This window comes from the organism of the source record quoted next, unplaced genomic scaffold, assembly GCF_019419815.1.
Source record: "Pyrus x bretschneideri cultivar Hongxiangsu unplaced genomic scaffold, Pyrus_bretschneideri_v1 Contig14, whole genome shotgun sequence".
Lineage (NCBI taxonomy): Eukaryota > Viridiplantae > Streptophyta > Magnoliopsida > Rosales > Rosaceae > Pyrus > Pyrus x bretschneideri.
The window spans coordinates 7,319,033-7,344,538 of NW_025999435.1; the positions used below are offsets into that span (position 1 = coordinate 7,319,033).

The 25,506-nt window shown below is 36.8% G+C and overlaps 1 protein-coding gene and 1 non-coding gene across 4 annotated transcripts; both read left to right on the forward strand.

The window, feature by feature from the left end:
- The first annotated feature begins 1,522 nt into the window (after nt 1–1,522).
- LOC125475342 lies at nt 1,523–1,629 on the forward strand. Its single transcript, XR_007256741.1, has one exon. It is a non-coding gene; the product is annotated as a small nucleolar RNA R71 (small nucleolar RNA).
- Nucleotides 1,630–11,983: 10,354 nt separating this feature from the next.
- Nucleotides 11,984–25,256, forward strand: LOC103952294 (DExH-box ATP-dependent RNA helicase DExH3). Of its 3 annotated transcripts, none has more exons than XM_009363865.3 (20): nt 11,984–12,143; nt 12,255–12,540; nt 12,701–12,855; nt 12,948–13,035; nt 13,149–13,385; nt 13,523–13,618; nt 14,812–15,000; nt 15,155–15,314; nt 15,422–15,552; nt 15,964–16,134; nt 18,282–18,554; nt 19,845–20,039; nt 20,444–20,647; nt 20,997–21,066; nt 21,173–21,321; nt 22,458–22,766; nt 22,859–22,918; nt 23,565–23,717; nt 23,834–23,944; nt 24,134–25,256. In XM_009363865.3, exons 2-20 carry the CDS (start codon nt 12,292–12,294, stop codon nt 24,602–24,604), a joined length of 3,471 nt encoding a protein of 1,156 aa, XP_009362140.2. In that variant the 5' UTR covers nt 11,984–12,143; nt 12,255–12,291; the 3' UTR covers nt 24,605–25,256. The 3 variants fall into 3 exon arrangements, with proteins under 3 accessions (XP_009362140.2, XP_048435928.1, XP_048435930.1); XM_048579971.1 differs by having other exon boundaries at nt 11,993–12,144; nt 12,225–12,540; XM_048579973.1 differs by lacking the exon at nt 11,984–12,143 and having other exon boundaries at nt 12,398–12,540; nt 12,714–12,855.
- The last annotated feature ends 250 nt before the right edge of the window (nt 25,257–25,506 follow it).

The following is a 25,506-nucleotide window of genomic DNA, read 5'->3' on the forward strand; positions in this document are numbered from 1 at the left end:
TATAGGAAGCACAAATTGATCAACCTAAACTAACACATCTTCAATTATTCCCCGTGGATACTTAATTGATTTGACTACAAGATGTAGAGTCATTGAAATAGGCTTTAATTCATTGATACCAAGCTGCTTAAATACAGAATAAGGCATGAGATTCATTGAGGCACCAAGATCAAGTAATGCCTTTTCAAAGTTTTGTTTCCCAATGGTGTATGCAATAGTAAAGCTTCCAGGATCTCTCAACTTTGGAGGCAATTTTCCCTGAATCGCTACACTAACATTTTCAAAAAGCATCATCTTTCATGTTCCTCAAATTTCCTCTTGTTGGTACAAAGGTTTTTCAAGAATTTGGCATAACTCAGAATCTATTTAATCTAATCAAGCAAAGGAATATTAAACTCTACCTTTTTGAATTGCTTAAGGATGCCAAGCATATGTTTAGAATTCTTACTAGCCTTTAAACAGCCTAGATATGGAATGTGAGGTACATATGCCTTCACAGATGAGCTAGAGAAGCTACTAGAGTTCACGACTAGGCTAGGAAAACCACGGAAAGTTGCTGCCAATGTTTGTCCAGTTTCCTTAGGTGCTGCAATTATGCCTTCTTCAATTGATTTTGACTTGTTTTCATTTTCAATAGCTTTACTTCCATCAACATGGACTGCCTTATTAACTATATCACCAACAACTCAATCATTGCAAAGTCTAATAATGAACTTGGTCGGCTCTTGAGTATCATTCGGATTCAACACAACCTGACTTGGAAATTGACCCTTTTCCCTTTCATTAAAAGCACTAGCAAGTTGCCTCACCTGAGTTTCTAACTTCTTAATAGAAGTTTGAGTATTTTGTATAAAGCTCTGAGTTTATTGTTGGAAAAAGAGTTGGCTTTGCATAAGAGCAGATAATTGGTCTCCGAATGACATTTTCTTAGGCTGAGAAAACCCTATAGGAACCTGAGATGCACTAACTTGCTGAGTAGAATTTGAACCAAAATCTTGAGTTCGTACATTACCACCATGTGTAGGATTCAATATATTTTACAAGTTCCCATAACTGAAGTTAGGATGAAGCCTCCATGATGGATTGTACTTGTTTGAATATGGATTATTCTTAGAAGAATAGCCTCATTGTCCAACATAATTCGCATGCTTCTGATATGTAAAAGAAGTTAAAGGACATGAATCAGTATTGTGATCAGGATATGAACATATAGCACATATTTCAGGTGTATGGACTTGTTGAGTGAGGAGTCAAGTTCTTGACTAGCGTTGCAATACTTAGATTCATAGATGTGATCTTTACTTGCAAGCCATCATTTGAATTGATCTCATAAATTCCTCTTCTATCATCGGTCTTGTTCCTCGTGGAGAATTGTTGTGAGTTCTCACTAAGAGATTCGAGCAACTGGAATGCTTCTTCTCCAATTTTCTCCATCAAAACTCCACCAACAGCTGAATCTACAATACCTTTGTTAGTATTATTTAAGTCTTCATAAAAAGATTCTACCAATTCACCCCTTGTGAGATTATGCTTGGGACATTTGAAAATGAGGCTCTTGAAGTCTTTCTAAGCTTCAAAGAACAAATCACCATCTTTTTATTGGAAGTATTGGATTTCCCTTTTTAGTTTTCTGATCTTTTGAGCCGGGAAAAATTCCTTTGAGAACTTCGTAGCAAGTTGCTCCCATGAATGTGTAGAACCTGCATCCAAAGAGTTCATCCACAACTTAGCATTAGATTTTGGTGAAAAAGGAAATAAAATCAACCTGATTTGTTCAGAGGTAAGCCCTTGAATGCTTTGCGTCTTGCAAATATCAAAGAAGTCCTCTATATGAAGATGTGGATTTTCATTTGTGTCCCTGCTAAAGTGAGGCAATGTATTCAATAAATGAGGTGACAAGTTCATGTTCCCATTGATATTTGGTTGAAAAGCAATGCATGATGGTTGATTCAAGTGTTGAGGTTCATATGAATCCTTCATAGGCCTTTTGACAGGTGCAACTTCTCGATCACCCATCTTTAACTCTTTTACAAGAGTTTGATGACTCATCTGCCTCTTTAGATTGTGTAGAGTGCACTCAAGTTATTGATCAACTGGAAGAAATGCTAGTTTGAGCGATCATCTCCCTTGCATATACCTTAGGAAAACTTGAGAAATTTATATGTCTACAAAATAATAAAAACAACCTAACAATACAGCCAAATATTCAGAATAAAAAGAAAATATAAAGCTAACACACTAAACTAAATAGAATTAGAAATACTAAAGAGAAGGAAAAACAAATCCCAAACAGTTTTGACCACAGCACACTGTTTTGACTATATCTGCCTGCTTGAAACTCGAAATGTCAACGTGTTTTTTTGGGTTGGAAACTAGACTTCCAGAGCTTTCCAGAGATATGTAAACAGTTTAGAATTGGTGTTTTAAAATAGATTTAGATGCTACGTGAATATAAAAACTGTTAGTAAAGACAAAAATTGACACTTATAAGTTGACTTGTAATTAAAATACTTAAACACAACCACCGTCCCTAGAAACGGCACCAATAACTTGGTGTGAATAATTAGACTGTTAAAAAATATCAAATCTAAACACAAATTTAAACCTCACAAGTATATGAATCAAATAAGATAGTATAATGACAAGCAAGAGTCGATCCCACAGAAACGAGATAAATTTAAGCAAAAATAATAACTATCAACTCAAAAGTACAAACAATGACTCTTTTTATTTTATTTTCGTATTATGACTCAACTAAACACTAAAGCATTAAACTAAAAATCACAATTTGGTTGATTGATAAGCAAATAAGAAAACCAACGAAACAAGATAGTAAAAGAAAGAAATAAAACACGACAATGAATGAATGATTGTAATGAATTAGGATTTTAATCTATAGATGGTGAGCCTAAGGTTTCAGAATTCACACTCAATCATACGCTTCTCAACTCAATGCTCCATTCATACAGTTCTAAATTTAATACTTCAAGTTTACCTACAGAAAGGTCTTGGTCCAACTCAATTTGCAATTGTTTCCCTTAAATATGGTTTCTCCCAATGGTTATGGTAAGAGTCAAGTATTTTTGTATGCAACTAGCCTATGGTCAAGGTCTAATTTAACATCCAACAATCCGTTAAGCTCTTTGGAAACGATAAACATACACACCATACAAGTCTAGGTCTAGCTCATATGCATATGCAATCTCTAAGTTGTTGTGCTTTTATGTAAGGCAAGATGATCACTCAACACAAACAAACACAATTATATCTATGGAATAATGGTAGCTAAGCATCAAACCCTTAATAATCAATGATAAATTACGTTTAGAGATTCAAGAACACAAATATGAAAATTGCATCAAGTTCGCATTGAAATTGAGAAACTAAATCAAGTGTTTCATCCTGAGAGGTTTAGCTAGACATAAAAATAAAATACAAAAGAAAATTGTTCAACAACATAAGCAAAACATTATACAAGCATAGCCAGAAGATGATGACTTATAGGACACAACAAAAAGTGATGTTGTGAAGATGAAGAAATGCTTGATACTTGATGAAGAACTAATGTCTTGAACATGAATGGAATAAATGGCAGCCTTCCTAACCTCTCTCATGCAAGTCACGCAGCTTTCCCCAATTTTTTGAATTGCAGCCGTCTGTGTTTTTTTTTTTTTTTTTGTGGCCAAAACAACTGCCCCAAAATTAGGGTTAAATCCATCTTTCTTCCTTGCTTTATTTGGACTCCAAAACACTTAAGTAACCCTAATTAAAATAAGTAAATATCTTTTAAGCCCACATTGATCAGCACATGTGTAATATATTTCAATAGCATCGACTCGTAACTTGAAAGTGTTGCCGCCGTACAAGTCAGTCACGTCTAATATCGTAGTATCATCATAAACTCATGTAAAATCTATGACTGAGTAGCAATAACAAAAAATTATTGAACTTTTCTTCAGACCTTGAAATCATGAACCTTAAAATTTTACGAAAACTAGACACTCAGAGCTTTCCATCCATATATGGCTCACCACCTAGTTTGTTCTGAGCTGTTCTCCACAAATTATTCTAGTTGACGTATCTACACAACTATATTCCAGCACTTGACCAAACTTGCATTCAATTTTTTCAAGAATTCTTCTTTTATCTCCTTTTGTACCAATTGACTTACAAAATACAAAAATTAACATAAGTGACACAAAAACAAAAGAAACCAAGCAACAAAGATTAGGAGAAAAACTTGTAAAAATAATGACCAATTAAGTATTTATCAATGTGTCACGCTAAAAAATATTGGCTGCTTAGTCGGCTAGCTGCATCCTAGTCGGCTCCGGTGATTGCTGTGCGGAAAGCTTGGTAGTGCATTTTTGTAATTGCTGTGAGGAAGGCTCAGTGATGACAAACTCCTCTTCAACGACAAGTTCCTCATCAATGGTCTGCTCCTTGGGCCTCTTATCATCGTTCTTGACATCTAAGTCGTACCCAAGATAGATTATCTTGACCTTCTTGTAGAAGTTTATCACCCTTCAAGACGAAGCTTGGCGGAAAAGTCAATATCATCGGAAGTTTGCAGAAAATAATCCATGTCAAGATTGCTACTGAAGATGGTTGTTCAAGGCCTTTTAAAGGTGCTCATTCTCTTCTCTCAGGGCTCGAGCGAAGTCATTTACCGTACCTAGCTCAAGGATGGTTTGGAGCTTGCTCGAGGCAGCCTCACTCAATTCATTCTCCAAAGCTCGACCTTTTGTTGCAACCGAGCATTTTCCTTCTTAGAGAGCTTGACTGCCTTGGTGTATGACCTGAGTTCAAGTTTATTTGCTTTTAAAGGCCCCTTCAGTTGTTACATAGCCTGCTCGTGACGAGCGTTCTACTTCTTCTCGTTGAAAAACTACTTGAGGCCCCTATAATAGGGAAACAGAACATGCAAAAGAAATGACAATGAATATCTCTGCAAATAAGAAATCAATCATCTGTGAAGAAGAAAACAACACAAAACGTATGAAAAGTACTTACTCCCGCTTGAAGGTTGAATGCTAAAGCCACCTGCTTATTAGTGGTCCCGTCTTTAGCAAAGATTAAGGTTGACCCGCCTTGACTTTCCAATACCCCTTACAGACAAACATGAGGCATTTATCTCTTTAAAACACGTCTTCTTGGGTTACACGAGATTAAGGCTGACATGCCTTAACTATCGCGCTAGGGGAACTTAGTGGCAACACACCTGCCAAATGGTCCTAACCGCAAGAAGAATGAGCACTCGGTCCAACCCTACTAGAGCCCCGATCAGTAGGCAGCTTTCTGATAACTCATATATTTCATACATTTGTACCACCCGTTGCATTTTACCCTCTTTTGTGTTAGTGTGCAGCTAATCATATTTTGGAGCTCAGTTGTGGACAAATAAGGCAAAATGGTGCTAAAAGTAGAGAATTGAATAAAGATGTTGATGTAGACAAAGAATTAAAAGTGGAAACTGAATATGGTGATGAATATGGCTCTTTATAAGACCAATAACAGCAAAAAAAAACATAGGAATTAAATGCCCAAATACAGAGATGTATTGGCAATCTGTAACAGCCTTTTTAACCTTATAAAACTGAGAGTTTCAACCATTTTTAATAAAAGCTTCCCCTTGAGGACGCCCATAACTCTCTCTCTTCTCTTTCTTTAGCCTTTCTTCCACAAACAAAATCCTTTCTCCATTCACCATCGGCAGTCACCAAAGAAACCATGCAGCCGCGCTACTCTTGGAGAAGTTCAACATCAGAATTGCTTCAAGGGGATTTCTTTTATGAACTTTAATTTTACTCATGTTGTTCTTGATTTTTATATATTTTGTAATCATGTTGTGTAATTAAGTTCATAGCTGGGGAATTCGATGTAGCCTTGCAAACCTACTCTATGTTATCAAGTTAAAGTACTCAAATTACCAATATGTGTTCTTGTTTCATTCACTGATTTTATAGTATAATTTGTTTGTTAATCTTAATGTTTAATCACCATTAGGACTTATGAATTATTCGATCAAGGTTATAGTACACATCATGCTTAATCTTGGTAGACATGTGAATGAATGAAGAAACTGCTATGCATACATCCTGCCATGTGATTTCTTTGGTTCTTTGAAGTTTTCTTGTTCTTAATGGATTCTTATTTGGTAATCTAAGTTGAACATCACAACTAGGTTGCAGATTAGGAGTACTTGATTACAACCACACATCAAATGGATGATCATAAATAAGTAAAACAAACCCTAGTTGCAGATTGGAGAGTTGAATGCGTTTTGACTTAATTTCATGGAATTGGCTTGTAATGGTGAAATCGGTATCCCTAGTTCCATACCCATCGTTTCTGAATCATTATATTATTCATACTTACATTCTCTTGCATTTTACGTTACTTTAGCTTCCAAAACAAAAATCTAAATTTAGTTTCATTTTCATTATTAGTGAGGGTTCACATAAAGCTAGTAATTTGTAGAGTTCTAATCAGTCCCTGTGGTTCGACACCCTTACTTGTGCCATTATACTATCCTTATATTTGCACTTGAAAGGAGCACAACACTTTCAAGCGCCTCCAGAAGCATTTTTCTTCCCCATCACTCGGCGAGCCATTCGCTCGTCCTTAGCATCTATATCAGCCATTTCCCCTTCTGTAAAACCAAGAGGGTAATCGTATAAGCAATTAAAGATGATCAACATGAAAATGAAACATATGTAAAAGAGCTAGTTAAAGTATACCTCTCATAAAGTCAACAACTATTCCCCTATACTTAGAAAGGATGACATTGGTCGAAAGTTCTTTTGAGCATAAACTGATTACCGCCAATTGGAGCTCCTATTCCTCCAAAAATGAAATCTTCTTCACCCAATCGACTGTAATGACAAATAGTTTTTGAGATAGTTATGACTCATCCATGAAAGAAAAAATACAAAGTTAAGAACAATTGTCGCAACCTTTCTCTTTAAAACACCTAGTGACCCTAGTGTTGATGGCATCAACCTCAAACAAGCTCTCCCAATTACCCTCTACAAAGAACTAATTCTCCTTGTAAGGCTTCTAATTGGAAGAATTTTTGGTGAACAATAAACACGACCCGAGTATATGGTACAACCCAACTTAACTAGAGCTATTTCTCAACTTATAACAGTGCTTGATCAGGTTAAGGTGTACTTCATCAAGTGGTGCTCTATCCAAGACATATACATGCTAAGGAAAAAGTAAATTATGTTGGGATTAAGTTGGTAGGGAGCCATACCAACTTGGGCGAAGACCCGATGAAGTAAAAGGTTTAAGAATAGTCTCGTACTCGACTTAAAGAGCTCGACAAAAAAGCATGACCACGTGCACAACGATCAGCTTCGCATGTCTTCTAGAACTAGCGCTCAGAGAACGATATCACTAGGGATGCAATATCGCCTTTTCAATTCATCTAGTCTTGGCTAGGTTATAGCCTTGACAGTATGGCCAACACTATGATTCTAGTGTCATAGTAGTAAAGGTCGAACAGAGGCATGATGGGTCCCCATATTCCATTTTAGAACTCACAAAGATGGGGTTTCCCTTGTCGCCCAAGTCCAGCATGTCAACCTAAGGAATCGAAGACCCCAGGTAGTCAAAAGTGTCAAGTGGGTCCTTATCCCCAATCCCCACTCGGACCTTTTCAATCCGCATCATGCTTTAAGTTCTCATCTCGGTAGCTAGAGGTAGATTCTTCTTCTTAAGTCACTGATGAAGACGAATTCTCTAGATCTATTATTGGTGGTTGGGTGGTGGGACAATGAATTATATCCCAACCCAAATTGACTGACAGCTCGTCACCAAGCGCCTCAGCCATGTCGGGCAAATCCTTGTAGTAAATGTTATTGCCACCGACTGACTGCTCATAATTTTGTTCTTCTCGACCATCATTCTTGGAGTCTTAAGCACTCGACATATTGGATGCTCGGCATCTACAAATATTTTTTGGGTCTCCGAAACACAAAGCGAATGAATTGTACAAAATTAGGACCTATTTACTAAGGTCGGTTAAGTGCTCACTTAATTGGGTTTTTAGCATGCTTGGTCTACCAAATCAACAAGGAAATTTGTGGGACCGTGATTTTCCAAGGCCAAAGTAAGGTGAATTAGAATACAAATATTTCAGAAGTCCGGTTATGAACTCAACAGTCTCAGTTGCGGAGCTAAATAAAAAGAGCAACAACGCCAGCAACTATTCCAGAACCGGTGGGCTAAGTCCAACGACTTCGCTGAGATTGACCATTCTTGTTTCACAAGATACAGAAACCTAATCCAATAAGGAATCAGTATGTTTCCTATAATATTGAAGTCCTTACAACCTAAGAATTGGCGTGCATCGTAAGTAATCATCTCTGGTAACGTAATTCCCACATACTTATTCTCTTGCCCACTACTTAAGTCTTATATTACTTACTCACCCGTCGGAGAACCTTTGACCAGCACACCCATTCCGGTCTTTGGCTGACTCACGATTGTTTGTTCTTTTACAGATTACTTAGATTTGTGGATCTCCACCTCCTACGACGGTGCACAAATTTGGCTCCAACAACTAATGCTTTCATTCAGCGTAAACTCATACTCTTCTTAACCAAATCATTCTTCCATAAACATGAATGTAGAAAAAAGCTCTGTTAACGTCAATGTTAACATGGTGGCATAAGACTGTTTAACCTTGGGTGCCTCTAGTGCACCCATTGGGAATAACCCTATTCCAGACGCCACCACCACTCTAGAGGCAAGCAACAAAACCCTGATGCTGTAACCACCTCAGGGAGCGATGAGATTCCAATCGCTAAATCCTCTCATACTATGGAACAAGTTTGGGAGACTTGTTAAAGATCATGTTTCTATTGATGAGTTGCAGAAAGCATACATTGTTTCTTCGCGGAGAATCACGCAAACTTCGTGGACATCGAGAAACGAATGAAGGCTTTGGAAAACTCCAGCAAGACTACTCCACAAAATCATATTCCTATCTCCAGTGGCTATGGTAACATAAGTATCATAACCCTAGAAGGACATCCTATCATGTCAACTATATAAGAATGTCCATATATAGCTCTGGTTGGAAATGGTCTACACGCATTAGTGTGGATGATCTCTAAGAGCTCACTACTTCTGTTAGCTTTCGACTTCTTAGTTAAATTGTTTTACCTTTATAACAGTCTACGCAATTCTTAAGTTCATTAAGTTCAAGTTTTGGCAAAACACCATCCTTCATTAATCTTAGCATTCTTTCTTTCGAAATGTGCTCAAGTCTTCTATGCCAAAGCATGAAAAAAGTTTCATTATTGAGCAACCTTTTTGATGCAAAATGTTCAACATTAAGACATTCAAGAAAGTAAGTGCACTGAATTTGCCAAAGATCACCATTGAGATATGCATAGCCAAGAAGATTATCAAACTGATTTTTAAATAAAAATTGAATTTGATTGTCATAGCAACATAAGAAAAATCATCTTTCACAAACTGAGTGGCTAAAAATAAATTACTTCTCATGGAAGGTACATAAAGAATATTGTTTAAAACTAAAACATAACTAGTAAACAATCTCAACATAACACGACCAATGGATTCAATCACCATTCCATTTCCAATTTAAACATTGTAGATTTCCTTACTTATTTCCTTCAAACTTTGAAATCCTTGGAAAGAATTTGTAATATGGACAGAACATCCAGTGTCAAACCACCAAGAATTTTGAGAAACAAAACCCATATTAAACTCGACATTGACAAAAACATTGGTGATTTTGTTACTTTTCTTAATGAGCCATGCTTTAAAACCTGGACAATTCTTTCTTGAATGCTCAATAAATTGACAATGATGACATTTCTTGAAGTTGAACTTATTTGTTTTAAGACCAATATTGGAGGTTCCTTCATTTTTTACAAAAGCATTGCAAGGTTTAACAATTTTCTTTGTAGGAAAAGAAAAACCTGATTTCTGTGTAGTTGGCTTGGAGTTTTTGTAGTTGGAACTATTGTAGCTTGTAGTCATTTTTCCTTTCCCTTTCCCAAACGTCCACAAGATTAACAACATCATGTGTAGCCTTCTTTATCATTCCTTCATCTTGGTAGCAAATGAAAATCAATTCATTTATACCCCATGTCACCTTTTGAATGTTGTAACTCACTTTGATCTGCTCATAATCATTCGACAGTGAGAACAATGTCATATGAACTAAGAATTGATCATTGATTCGTATGTCCATGGCATTAAGCTTGTTGGAAAGATTAACAAGCTTAAGCAGCTACTCCCTTACCTTCCAACTCCATCATACTTGGCATTGATGAATTTTGAGAGATACACTCCAATTTCAGCCTTGGCAAACTGGTCGAACTTTTGTTCGACCTTTACCATTTACGCTTTAGCCAAATCGTAAATAGAAATCCCTCCCTTTATGTGATCTTCCAGGGCATTTTGGATTAGTAAGAATGGACATTTGATTAGCTCTTTCCCACTTTGCAAAATATCCTTTTGTAGTGGTGTGCTTTCTTCAATGAGTGCAGTTGATTGAGGCAACTTGAAAGCAATGTCAAACTTCAACATCCCTAAATGCATTTCAATCTTCTACTTCCAAGCTTTGAAAATTTTTTTCCATTCAATTTCTCTATGTTGATAAGACTCAACGCTTTGAAAGTTGCATTATTGATTCAAAATGGTTAGAAATTCATTAGTTAGTGACATTATGCCATTCAAAAACTATAGAACCAGTTATACCTTTAGGCAAGAAATTGTCTATATAGTAACATTAGTTTTCAAATCTTGTATAGCTAAGTACAAACTTATGTAACACTGTAAATACTACACCTTTAGGCAAGAAGATACACATGCATTACATGTTTTTATAACTCACAATACAATGATTTAAAATGGAACCGATAGATTGATTCTTTGGAAACTAATCATCTTTATTGAAATCATATGAGCCAAAGAACAAATAAAACACTTTGGTGATTCATTTAAACATCTTATGATTGCATGGAATCAACAAGAAATCAGTAAAGAAATGACCCAGCGATAATTGGACAGATTGTTCGAGCTCTAATTTTGGTCCATTATACCTTTCCGAAAAGAGAATGACGATGCGATTCAAACACACGGCAAAACGATGGATTTTGGCCATTCGAGACTGTTTAGGCCTGTAAAACCTCAATTTAAGTTATGAAGTTCGAAATTTGACTTTGCATTTTGCAGTTACCAATTCTACTATATGCCCATTCATTCATGCATGTTATTGAAGCAAACTAATGAAGAGAACAAGGGCATATTTACAACCTAAGACTCCCAGAACATAAGCATATTAAAACATATAAATCCCAGTACATACGTAGATTTTAAATAAAAATATGAACAAAGTTGGATGCAGCGGAAATGCATATAGAACTCCAATAAATTTCAGACAAGTTTAATGCTTAATTTGGTGGCTCTAATACCACATATAGAACATTTATTAACATCATCTAGAGATCATAATCAATCAAGCAATTAAACTACATATGAATGAATTAATGTATATTGCTTTAGCAATTCTCTTGTAAGGTTCATATAGCTCTAGCTCGGGTGTTGGCACCAACTCTTTCCATCAGTGTGCCCCCTTGTTGGCACTGTTGTTTGCGGGTTGCTTCTTTCTGCGGGCTTCTATAGTTTGGTCCTTCAATTGGTGGTTGAAATTTCTAAGGGTGATCTTTGGAGGATGATTGAGTCTTCTGTTCTTCCACTGCTGGGGTTGTGATCTGCTTGATTACAGGCAGTTGTTGGGGTCGTGGTTTGCGATATCTTGGCTGCAGCGTAGGATGCAGGCTTCTATGAAGTGTTTTTGTTTTTCTGTCTTAGGCTCTTTTTGTGGTACTTTTGGTTTTGGGGTCAATTTTGTGTGTGCTTATCTTGTATTTGGGCTTCTTTTATGTAATTATATTTTTATGTTTGTTGGTAATGAAATTTACCTTTGTTAAAAATAAAAAAATACAAAAATAATCAGGTCTGCCGAAAGTTGTACGTAAAACGTCACGTGCTCTCTCAGTCCCCGACTCCTCCCTCGTGCTCCGTCCGTCTCTGCGACTCGTCCCTCTCGCTCCTCCATCGCTACTCTCCAGTCTCTACATTTCTCATCTTTCCAGGTTGCTTCTTTTGTTCTTCCTCTGCTTTTGATTTCGATAGATAAATTGGGGATTGATTTTTTGATTGATTAATTAATTAAGGATTTGCTGAAAATTTTGCATTATTTCCAGAGTTTGAGATTGATTGATGCAAAGAAGGTGAGAATTGATGCGTAATTCGAGAGCAGCACTTGGTCTCCTTCTCAAGTCAGTCTCCAACAATAACCCTTGTTGTTTTCCTTCTTCCCGCAAGACAAACGGTCGCTGCCGCACTTTGCTTCTTCTACTCCAACCCCACTCTTCTTCTTCAATTTCCGACGGCGGAGCCCGATTCCTCATTTCAAAGCGCGCCTTTTGCGGGTACGCCGCCGAGCAGTTCTCCGACGATGAGTACGCGTGCGAATTCGAAGGCCAAAAGGTTACTTTCTTCTGAATTTCAATTTGTTCTTTTCTCTTGTTATTTTCATTATCCTCTGTTTGGCTGCCGAGAAAATGTGTGGAAAGTCTGGGATTGCAATTGTGTGCTTACTTTAGCTACATTTAGAAATGAAGAACATGTGGCTGACACTTGAGTGTAGGCATCGTCTTCAGTGGCGAACATTGACGAGTGGAAATGGAAAATGAGCTTGCTATTACGCAGCGAAAAGGACCAAGAGATTGTATCCAGAGATAAGAGAGATAGGAGAGACTATGAGCAGATATCTAACCTTGCCAAAAGGATGGGACTTTATTGGTAAGACTAACAAAGGGACCATCTTTGCCTTTGTTATTCGCTAATCTATCACTGATACATCAAATTGCTCATTCAACTCTTCTTACTCTTAGTGAAATATATGGGAAAGCGGTGGTGGCCAGCAAGGGCCCTCTTCCAAACTACAGGCCTGATTTGGATGATAAGCGGCCACAAAGAGAGGTAATGTCATCTTCTTGTCTCGCCAATTCTTTTCCAACCATGAAAGATTTGTATACATGTTGAGAGTGGTTTTATGGGGGAGAGTTTGATGATGTCATCATTCATCTGGGCAGGTGGTTATCCCTCTTGGCTTGCAAAGGAGGGTAGAGGGTTTGCTGCAAGAGCACCTTGATCGACTTCAGTTAAACTCTGGGAAGTTCACTGGAAATAGAGGGGACTCTGAGCACATTGGTCAGGTCGAAAATGCAAACCTGGATGAGAATGCAGATTCTTTTCTAGATGGGTCTGTAATGGAGAAGGTTCTTCAAAGGAGGAGTTTGCGAATGCGTAATATGCAAAGAGCTTGGCAGGTAGGATACATTTGGCTTTCATCTGTACCATGTGTTTCTAATGCACACTTATTGGGGCAACATATCCTAATAAATTACCTGCAATACCATGCTAAGGGTTTTGGTCTCTTTTCCAATGTTTCTTTTTTTATTTAAAGGAATCACCCGAAGGCAAGAAGATGCTAGACTTCCGCAAATCACTACCGGCTTTCAAGGAGAATGAAAGGTTGCTGCAAGCAATTGCACAGAATCAGGTTTAGTTATAGGACATATCGCTTCATTTCTTCTATCCATTTGTTGTTGTTCTTGCTTCTTTATTTCTTGAACTCGTTGAAGCTCAAAAGATACAAAAATTTATAAACAAAGTGTTTTTTCTGCTAAACTCCACTCTCATCTGAGTTCAACCTGTAATTAAACTATAATTTTATTTTTGGAATTCTTTCCTAGCATGAAAACACAATAAATGATACATAATACGTTGAATAAGGTTTTATCTGTCTTTCACGGCCTTGGAAAGGCTCTCTCTCTAGAAACCACAAACATGTATTCTGTGTTGGGGACGTAGCCATGACCAAGGTTCTAAAACCACACAAGCAGCTGGGATTGCTCCAATCCCATTTAAATTCATTCTACAAACTCAATTGGAGGACGACTCATGGACGTGACCCCAATGCTCAAATCTAGTTACAACTTTTGGGAGGTAGCCATGAACGACAACTCAGATGTTCAAATTGCCAAGCACAAAAATATGAATTGGAATAAATTGAATTGGAACAATAAGCTCGGAATTGGCAGTCTGTGCATGTGTTTGTATTAGGAAGAAAGTTGATGGCAATGAAAGAAAGAGAGTTGATGGGTACTTGATGGAAGTGAAAGAGAGAGATGGTGATGTGGGTAAAGTGTGGGTGTTCTTTAGAGTGAGTGAGAGTTTAATTTAAAGATGCGGTGTAGATAAAAATGTGTGTGAACGAAGATATGCATGCTGTTTAGATAGAAAAACTCTAAACAAAATAACACTTAACATTTCTTCTTTATGTTGTTTGCAAAGAGTGGTAACTGTTTTCAGGGCCTAAAAACTTACATAGTACATAGCATCAACGATTCCAGACTCTGTATTTAGTGCACGACATAGATATTATGTTTCCAATTGATATCATTTTCTAAATGAATCTGCTTCTGTTTCTACTTGATGTAAGTGGGATAAAAAAACGATACACCCTTTTTTTTTTTTTATTGGGGGGGGGGGGGGTGTTGGGGAGCATGTAGGAGTTTGTGCTTTTATTGGGTACAGTAGATTATACTCTGAATCTTGTGATCAGTAATACTTTGGCTGTAAAAAGTAGTTGCTTCTTTGATATCTTCCTAACAACTGATGAAATTACTTCTTCTGTACTGTGTTTTACATTTTACCTCCAGCAGAATTCTAAATAAGCTGTTTTGATGATAGGTAATAGTGATATCTGGGGAGACTGGATGTGGTAAGACCACTCAACTTCCTCAATATATCCTAGAGTCAGAAATAGAATCTGGCCGTGGAGCATTCTGTAGCATCATTTGCACACAGCCTCGAAGAATATCTGCTATGGCTGTTGCAGAAAGAGTGTCGGCAGAGAGGGGAGAGCCTCTTGGTGAAACAGTGAGTCTTGTCTCCCTCAAGCCATAGATATAGATCATAGATGTGCACGCACATACCTTGCGAATTAATTTACTTTGAAGAAAGAAAAAGATGTATATTTTAGATTGAAAGCTTCATTATTCTGCGGCTATATCACAAGAGAGTTTTTTGCTAGGTTGGCTATAAAGTTCGATTGGAGGGAATGAAGGGAAAAAATACCCATCTGCTTTTTTGTACAAGTGGTATTTTACTTCGCCGTCTGTTGAGTGATCGTAACTTGAATGGTATAACCCATGTTTTTGTTGATGAAATTCATGAGCGAGGCATGAATGAAGGTACACTTCCATAAATATCCATTTTAATGTCTTATAGTGCAGAAAAAGCAGCCTAGCTGAATTCCCCCCACCCCTTTCTCTTTCTCTTCTATAATTGTATTTTGCAGATTTCTTATTGATTGTGCTGAAGGATCTGCTTCCACGCCGTCGGGATTTGAGATTGGTTTTAATGAGTGCTACTCTGAATGCTGAGCTGTTTTCAAGTTATTTTGGAGGAGCTCCTACAATTCATATTCCGGTTAGCTAAATACTGAGTTTGTTCAGGGTACATATTGATTTGTAGTATCTTAATTGCATTGTTTATGTAGGTAGTGTTAGCTGTATAGAGAGAGCTGTTGTTCATGTCTGCACTGGTGATTGTAAACATAAGTATGCTTAGTAACCGGAAATGTGTGATAAACTGCATCAGAAAAATCTCATGAATTTTCCAGGTTCTGCTGCAAGTGAACAAAAATAGAGATTACTAAACGTGGACTGTTGCTGATGCAACATTAATGTATTAACAAATGCATATTTATTTCAGTGCATTTTTATGTACCACAGGCTGCCCTTGTAATTCTATTCCTCGTACTCTGGTCAAGCATTGTCAAGAACCTCTAGTGTTAGTCTTTCTCCCATATGAATTTTAATGCATTTTTATGTTATGCAGGGCTTTACATATCCAGTAAGAGCACACTTTTTAGAAGATGTACTGGAAATGACTGGGTATAAGTTGACTTCCTTCAACCAAATTGATGATTATGGCCAAGACAAACTGTGGAAAACACAGAAGCAGTTAGTGCCTCGAAAAAGGAAAAACCAGATTACTGCTCTGGTTGAGGTATTATGTTAGTTTGAAATGGATTTCATGAAATTGAAACAAAGTTTTCGTAGGGTGATTCCCATTGGGATTGTTAGAAGTTCTTGTAAAATCTCGTCTTCATTGCCCAAAAATGACAGATTTGCATCATTTATATAAAGGTCTAACAATGGCCACACACTACCCAACGACATTACAAGGAGCAGGGTGGGGATAAACCTATATGGGAAGAATGGGACTGTATGTTAGGGATAATGCATTCTTGATATTCATTGTTGGCCCATTCCCTGACAGCTTAAGTTTTTGGATTTTATGGTTATCTAACAAAATTTTTCGCACCTAGTTCGAAAGGAAGTAGGAATACTGCCAATCGTAGCATAGAGTTCAGAAAACATTTCACTCCCTTGCCCCTTCCATCCTAATATTTTTCGAACTTGTGGTTCCTAGAGAAGACATCATGTATCTAATCTTTAGCGTGCCAATCACTTATCAAATTTTAGGCTTAGGATGCAGCAAATGTTTGGCTTCATTATGTCCTTTTTGTCTAGATGGAGAGGGACAAAATATTTGAAAAAGGGGAGAGGGTGGGTTTTCTAAGGGAGAAGAGCAGTTTTTTGGCATTAATACACGGCATTTTGCGTAAGCATTTCAGGGACATTCTCTTTAGTTTATTTCATTGTTATTAGGGGAACTATGACTTGAGTTGAGCGTATTGTTTTCTTTAAATATTTGGGTCTCTGTAGTTCTCTTCTGCCTATACACACACACACACACACACACACACATTTTTTAATTATGAATCTGATTCTCTCTCTTAATCCTATTAACTTTACATTTTTTTTTCTTTTTCTTTTCTCTTCGTCTTCACCAACAACCTGTTCTGTTCTCTATTTTCGTTATTGAAAGTTGACCCCAGCTTTAAGTTCACACTTCATTCAGTGCTGACGAAAAATTAAAAAAAAACTTCCATCTCTCTTCTCTATCGCCTCACCATCTTGGTTTCTTATGTTTTATGTGAGATAATTTTTTGCTTCTGCTAAACAATGCCAAATATGAATTCTTACGCAAATCATTGCAGAACTCTCTGAATCCCAGAGATAAGTAACAACGAAGGTTAAAAATAGCATTGGTTGATAGTACAATTTTGTTTCTTGATAATCGTGTTGAAAAAGAGGAACCCTATTAGTTTCAAAATTACCTAGATTAAAACTAAAGAAGAGCAATGAATCTATTGGATTAGGAAGATAATCAATTTTTTTAAATAAAATCAAATTTAGGTTCTTTCTCAATGTGGAAAAGGAAAAGAAACGGAACAACTCAAAATTCCAATATGAAGGAGTGCTTGCATGGGGGAGAGCATGCTCTTCCTTGGCCTGCAATGGTGAACAAAAACTGGAGATGGAGAGCCATTAAGAGTTTTCTAACCTGATTAACCTTTGAAATTTCCACCATACGAGGCTTGATTGATTACTGTGCATTTAATTGTTATTTGTATATAAATTAAAAAGTAATATTAATTTCGTATGGAAATTAATAATGATAATTAATTAGCTATCAGAGTAAATCTTAACCATTGATTGTGGGCCAATCTAACGGTTTAAAACTTGTGTCTAAAAGTACAGTGTAGTGCCATGGATCCTTATATATATATATATATATATACACACACACATGTGTGTGTGTGTGTGTGTGTGTGTGTATTTATTTTAAATATTATATGTTTCGTATCAGATAAAACACGTATTCTCATATGAATGCTAAGAAAGTGGGTTTTTGTGGAGGTGTAGGGAGTCCATCAGAGGACTGCATATTATTGAAAGTAGTCATTAATAATGAAATAGTGCTATTTATCTTCATAATCTATTTTATCATGGTTCCTGATTATGCTTGCTAGAAAAAACGGCACACACTGCTCATTCATTAAGGATAATTTTCTAAAACTTAATTGTTCATAAACTTTCATTATCAACTAAATCTTCTATTTTAAGCTGTTCTATAAATTGGCTAACAGTAAAATAAAAACAAACTAAAGTGCTTCCATTATTTCTATCCATTGTTTGGCTTCGCAATATAATGAGTTATTAATGAGGAAACAAAGAGCTGCATGTGTAATTTGAAGTTATGTATGAAGCTGGTGTGGACTTACCTATCGTGCTACCTTTACACAGGATGCTCTTAATAAATCAAGCTTTGAGAGTTACAGTGCCAGGGCACGTGATTCACTATCATGTTGGACACCTGATTGCATTGGATTTAATTTAATTGAGGCAGTTTTATGTCATATATGTCGGAAGGAACGACAAGGTGCTGTTTTAGTATTCATGACTGGGTGGGAGGATATAAGCTCTTTGAGGGATCAACTTAAAGCACATCCACTTTTAGGTGATCCTAACAGGGTTTTGCTTCTAACATGCCATGGGTCAATGGGAACATCTGAACAGGTTAGTTTATTTCTATATCTGCTCTTCCGCATTGGGAGTTGCATCAGCATAACTCATGAAGCATTTGATATTGTGTTTGAAGGCCATTATTGTCCCTAAGTAAGGCAACTATATTCTATATATCAGTCTAACAGGATTGCTTCACTTGAAAATTCTTAGTCTTTACTTGGTGTAAAGGACCACGCAAATCTGGAGTCTTGGGCATATGAACAGCTTTTGATATTCTTCAAAATATTTGGTCTTTTTGACTTTTGTGTTATGATTTCTTTTTTCTTCTTGTTATTAAATTTGCCGCTCGATGGAATCAATCAAAATGGAAGTATCTTCTCACATGGTTGCATATTAATTGCGGATATTATGGGTTGTTAGGTGTACATGTATGCTCATGAGTTAGTGTAGAAGGCTATAGCTTTTAGTCACTCTGAAGAATTCCCCATTCAAAATTTAGTCACTGATAAGGTATATAGTACTGGTTACTTGTAGTAGTCACTAACAAAGAGGTTTGCCATGATGATTGTTGAGCGGGAAGCTTGTTGTTTGTTTGTTTTAGGATAAGAAGGTTATAAAATCATTGTAACACATATCCTAAATATTATGGTAATGTACGCACTAGCAATTTATTCTCACTTCAGGCCTTATTTGGTGACGCCTGCTTGACGTCACCCAATATTGTTAATGTGGGGATTTGGCTGAATTTAGCCACACATGAGGCAGTCTATTGAGGATTTAAATATCTCATATAGGATGTTCTCAGTACATAAGATCATGGTTATCACCGCCTATAATCAAGTGGTTTTGTGTTGGAAACTCCAAGGTTCCAACCTTATGATAATGTTAAATTTGAGATCTTAAGTTCGAATTCTTGAAATTGAAAACCCCCCTTATGAATTAAATTCCATGTGTTGGTCTCTAGTGGCGAAGAACGAGGCCCATATGCAGAATCTTAGAATGTAAAATAATGATTGACCCACATTCTAGTGGCTTTTACAATAGTGGTAAACCAACAAACTTGAATAATTTGTCTAGTAGGTTATTGTTTCGCTTGCCAGCTATTCAGTTAGTAGTATAAGGTCTTTTTAATTTATATAGTCTGTTATAAACATGGCCTCGTAACTTTTGGATATTGCCTAAAATATGTCATCTCTAGTATGTACCTTAGCTTGTTTGAAATTTTATTCCATTATTTATATTAACTAACCTCCCCACTTAGTGGGATAAGGCTTTGTTGTCTTGTTATTGTATTTATTTTAACTAACCTAATATATTTACTGCTTATCACCTCCTCCCCAGAAACTCATATTTGGAAGACCACCTCCTAACATTCGTAAAATAGTCCTTGCAACAAATATGGCAGAAGCAAGCATTACAATCAATGATGTAGTTTTTGTGGTGGATTGTGGAAAAGCAAAAGAGACCTCGTATGATGCTTTGAATAATACACCTTGTCTGCTACCTTCTTGGATATCGCAAGCATCTGCTCGGCAAGTAAGTCTTTTTGGACCTTATTCACTTCACTAAGCAGCTTCTCTATGTATTTGGAACTAGATTATGTTGCTTCATAATTCAATGAGGTTTTCCCACTTTATTCCTCTATTTGGTGCTGCTGGCTCATTAAAGTCAGAGCTGCTAACATAAAGTTTAAAATTGAATTTGGTCATTGCCTGTGCACATGTATGAAGTGTGTATGAAGTCAATTGACATGCTTATTCATTTAGGAGGAGGTGGTGTTTGCTTGCAAGTATTGCACTTATATCTTTGTTTCAGGATGCCATTGGCATCTTGTTTTGCTTTCTCTTTCATCTTTGTTTGTAAATAATTTTCTTCTTGATATCTGTGCATCTAATACGCAAAGGGATTTTTGTGCCTTGTTGGATTATACTTGGTTGCAGAGAAGGGGTAGGGCTGGCCGGGTGCTGCCAGGCGAATGTTACCACCTTTACCCCAAATGTGTTTATCACGCTTTTGCTGAATATCAACTTCCTGAACTGCTCAGAACTCCTTTGAACTCTCTTTGCTTGCAAATTAAAAGTTTGCAGGTTGCTAGTATAGGGGAATTCTTGTCAGCTGCCTTGCAGCCACCGGAACCCCTAGCTGTAAGTGTTGCTGCTCAATGAATATTCTATACTGTTTGATATCTGTCCTATATATTTGCTATGTCCTATAATTATGTATTCGTCAGTTGGAACTTGGATCTCGATAAGCAGCTCAGAATTTTACCTTTCCCAAATTTAATCAGTTTTTATTTCTCTTTCACACCTTCCTCACATTAAGTAGTTTCGATCGAGTTAAAGAAAAAGAGTTTTGTATTTTTAAAGATCATATTGGCCTGCTCATTTTCATTTTGTTACTGCCTTACTGGTGTCTGAATTTAGTAGCTTTCTTATTTTATTTCATAAATTACTTTTGTTAATTACACAAGTTGACAATGTCAATATATGACAGGTCCAAAATGCCATTGGTTTTCTTACTTCAATTGGGGCATTAGATGAGAATGAAAATTTGACAAGTCTCGGTTAGTTTGTTTCCTGAATGAAACTTGCGCTACGTAAGTTGTAACTGAATTCCCTTATTTACTGAGACTTCTTTGCTTTCTTCTTTCTTTTTTGTTCTTTGATCAGGAAAATATTTGTCAATACTTCCAGTGGATCCCAAACTAGGGAAAATGCTGATTATGGGTGCTGTGTTTCATTGCTTTGATCCTGTTCTTACAATAGTGTCTGGTCTAAGTGTCAGGGATCCTTTCCTTTTGCCTCAAGACAAAAAAGATGTAAGTACAAAATTCAGTAAGTAGTCTGTTAGTGCATCAAAATTGATTCTCGGCTCTGCAGATATGTTATGTACCTCTGATACTGTCAACCTTTTTTTATGTACCTCTCATTCAATCAGTCTTGTATCATGCACTTCTGGTGTAATCAATCTTATATTATGTGCTTTTGATGCAACCAAATGGACTTGTTAGCTGCAAGTTAAAAAAACGAATTGTGTGGGGATTCTTACATTCATCCGAAAGCACATCCTAACAGCACGAGAAAAATATGTCCTTATGTTTGTTTCTCACACCACACTAAAATTAGTCTAAAGCCAATAGAACTTGGGTAAGGGTGAAGCAAATATTCACACACTTGTGCTGCATAAAATCTGTATTTGTTCTGGTTCTGTGACCCATAGAACATTGTTTAAAGTAAAATTCTTGCGACCAAAGCATATAGGACCATATTCAAAAAGCTCAATAACCATGTTCTATATACTTAAGTCTGAAAATCTACCATCTACTAATGTTATTCATGTACTTTAGATTCTTACTCAATTTAAAAACTGGGGTCTAAGAAAGCAAAAACCCAAAACACATTTAGGACCAAATTTGAGTTAACAAACTTCCACAAAAATTTGGTATCTATTCTGTTGAAATCCACACTTCCTCGTATGGACCGATGTAAATTTAACATAGTTACAGTAGTTTAGTACATACCCATATGACGAGAGTGGTGTTCAAACCAGATACGGTGACCTAAAATTGTAGTTCTATAAAATACTTCCATACAAAGTAGTGTGATGCATGTTAAATTTTAACCAAAATTCATAAATAAATGCACACATAGATGCTTAAAAAAAGATGGTTGAATTAACTGGTAAAGGAATGTAATATTCTAATTCAGTCCATATTGAATACAAATGAAAATGTAATTCTTATTTTGGCCAATCCGCTCTGTAACACTGTAAAAAAAGGGGCAAATAAGGTCTAGTTTACAGAGCTATTATCGCAAATATTATTAGTTATCACAAATAATGAACTCCCATTTGAATATGCTAGTTTGCTGGTCTGGTACTCTCCCTTTCACATTGTACCTAAATGACTCCATACTGTGTGCTCTATCTTTCTCTCTCTCACTTTGTTTCATACAGTTAGCAGGGACAGCAAAATCTAGATTCTCTGCAAAAGATTACAGTGATCATATGGCTCTTGTTCGTGCATATGAAGGATGGAAAGATGCTGAAAGAGAAGGATCAGCTTATGAATATTGCTGGAGAAATTTCCTTTCTGCTCAAACACTTCAGGCTATCCATTCTCTTCGGAAGCAGTTTAACTACATTTTAAGAGATGCTGGATTGGTGGATGCGGATGCAAGCATTAACAACAAGCTAAGTCACAACCAGTCCTTGGTTCGTGCAATCATATGTTCTGGACTTTTCCCTGGAATAGCATCTGTGGTGGTATGTTATCTGTAGTTGAAAATATTCTTTTGCTGGCTAATCTTTAAATCTCAAATTTTCTTTTACATTTGTATCTTTTAACATATCTGCAGCACCGAGAGACGTCCATGTCATTCAAAACGATGGATGATGGCCAGGTTCTACTATTTGCTGTAAGTTCCAATGCCTAATCAAAATTAAGATCTTGATAGTTTGCTAAATATATTGGAACTGTTGGGTAAGGCCCAAATTTTCACTTTGTTGAATTAAATCTAGGCTAGTTGATGAAAATCCTATTGTATATAATTAATTCTTTTATGAGAAAAACAACTTTTTATCGATAATTAATATTTCAGACATTCCTTTAGAAAGGCTTGAATCTTTCCTGGAATGAATTTTTTTTTCCATTCACAAATTTTGATGCCTGCAACAAGGTATGGCTTCGAAGTGTACAATTCAGCCACATGTAAGAATATAGGTCATACTCGGGTATGTCAAGCATACACTGCAATATACGATAATCTAGTCTTCTCCAGTGCCCAATTGGTTCTGAGTCTGAGGATTAACTCTTAACAATATATAAAAGAATTTGCACAGTTGGTATGTGAGTACTAGGGTTCTAGCTTAAACATGGTCATAGGTATACTGGATACTTTGTACGTACCGACATGTAATACAGGAATTGTGCACTTTTTACTTTTATTTGGAAATTTGATAACAGAATTTATAGAACTTCACCTAAACCCTAAACCCTTTTTACTTTTATCTGAAAAGTTATTAAGAGTTTCCCCGTAATTAATCAGTTTGTGTTACTTTCAGAATTCTGTGAATGTGCGTTACCAAACAATTCCTTATCCCTGGTTGGTCTTTGGTGAGAAAGTAAGGGTCAATACTGTATTCATACGTGATTCCACTGGCGTATCTGATTCGATCCTGATCCTTTTTGGTGGTGCGTTGAACCATGGGGTCCAGGTGATTATTCAATTGTACAACGCTGAGTTGATACAAATATATGAATTGACTTTTGTGATCTTGTATTCTGTACTCTCCTCATTTTATTTTTCCCTCTATTTTTATTCCATCCTTAGGCTGGGCATTTGAGAATGTTGGATGGTTATATCGACTTCTTCATGGATCCTAGTTTGGTGGACTGCTATTTGAAGCTTAAGGAAGAACTTAATGAGCTTATTCAAAAGAAGGTGATCTATTGGGCCTTTTTTTTTTTTCAGAAGCCGATTATGTTTGTTTAATATTCTACTTTCTTCTTGCGGTCTTTAGTACTGGGGTCGAAATCCTGGTTTATTAGGAAGGAGGGGAACTTTTGACGTGGTTACCAGTCTTGTACACTGTATTGTAACGTTACGTTTGTCAACCTTGCAATGATGCAGCTTGAAGATCCTAGCCTTGATATCCACAAGGAAGGGAAGTACCTGATGCTTGCTGTTCAAGAGCTGGTTTCCGGAGATCAATGTGAAGGGAGATTTGTATTTGGTCGTGACAGCAGAAAGCCGAAGGAATCTGGTGATAACAGTAGATTCACTAAAGACGGAACCAATCCTAAGAGTTTGCTTCAAACTCTGTTGATGAGAGCAGGACATTCTCCTCCAAAATACAAAACAAAGCACCTTAAGACGAACGAGTTCAGAGCACTGGTGGAGTTCAAGGGCATGCAATTTGTCGGGAAACCTAAGAAAAATAAGCAGCTTGCAGAAAGGGATGCTGCTATAGAAGCACTGGCCTGGTTGACTCACACCTCAGAAAACCATCGTGATGAAGAAGACAACTCCCCCCCTGACATCACTGACAACATGCTCAAACTTCTCGGGAAACGTAGAAGATCAAAACGGCAGTCTGGTTGATTGTGATTGCTGATGTAGAAGATTTATCTGCTTCCGTCTGGTGGTTCAAGATGACTGATGAGTACCGATCTAGAAGATGAAATGCAGGATGCTCTAAGCCTTTCTCCTTGGGATCATCAGTAAAATCAAAGCCCGGTAAAGTCATGGATTTCGAGAGGTCTGGGAGATCATCACTAGCATATGACTGACTATTGGGTGCAGTTTTGGGTGAAAGAATAACAGTATCTCGTTGAGATTGTGTCGCATAACTTAGACATTGGGCGCATACATAAACCATGTAGGTATATAGTGTTGACAGAGTGGGATAGTACATACAAACACAAATCTTTTCGTGGCGTTTGCGGAGGTGGTGTAGTCTCGTAGACGGTTGAAGCCGTCATGATTGTATCTTGGCAGCCGGTGACGCACTGTTAAGTTGTGCAAAGGGGTGCCACAGACGGATCTCGGTTGCTGATTCATTGGCCTCGAGTAATGCATAAGGTTTTGTTCTTGTAAACTCGTTAAATGAATAATTGTAATTTGCACTACTTTCATGAAACGTATTCTCTATTCCAGTCCAATCATGTATATGAAAAACGAGTGGGGCCGTAGATTGATTTTTCAAATGTCGATTACGTTACGCAATGCAAGTATGTGTTTTAGTTTTTTCAAACGGGTAATTCTTCCTTTACTTTGTCATGCAATATGTTGCTCCAATGAATATATATATGAAAATGGAATAAACCTATCCGCCTAGCATGAAGAAAACCAAATTCGAGGAATCTCTAAGCTTGCAACTTTCATTCTTTTTTTTCATCAAAGGATAAACTTTATTAATTTTTAATAGCAATGTTTACATCTTCAACAATAATATTAAAAAGGAAATCAAGACCAATAGCGTCCCATAAATAAAAGCCACCATG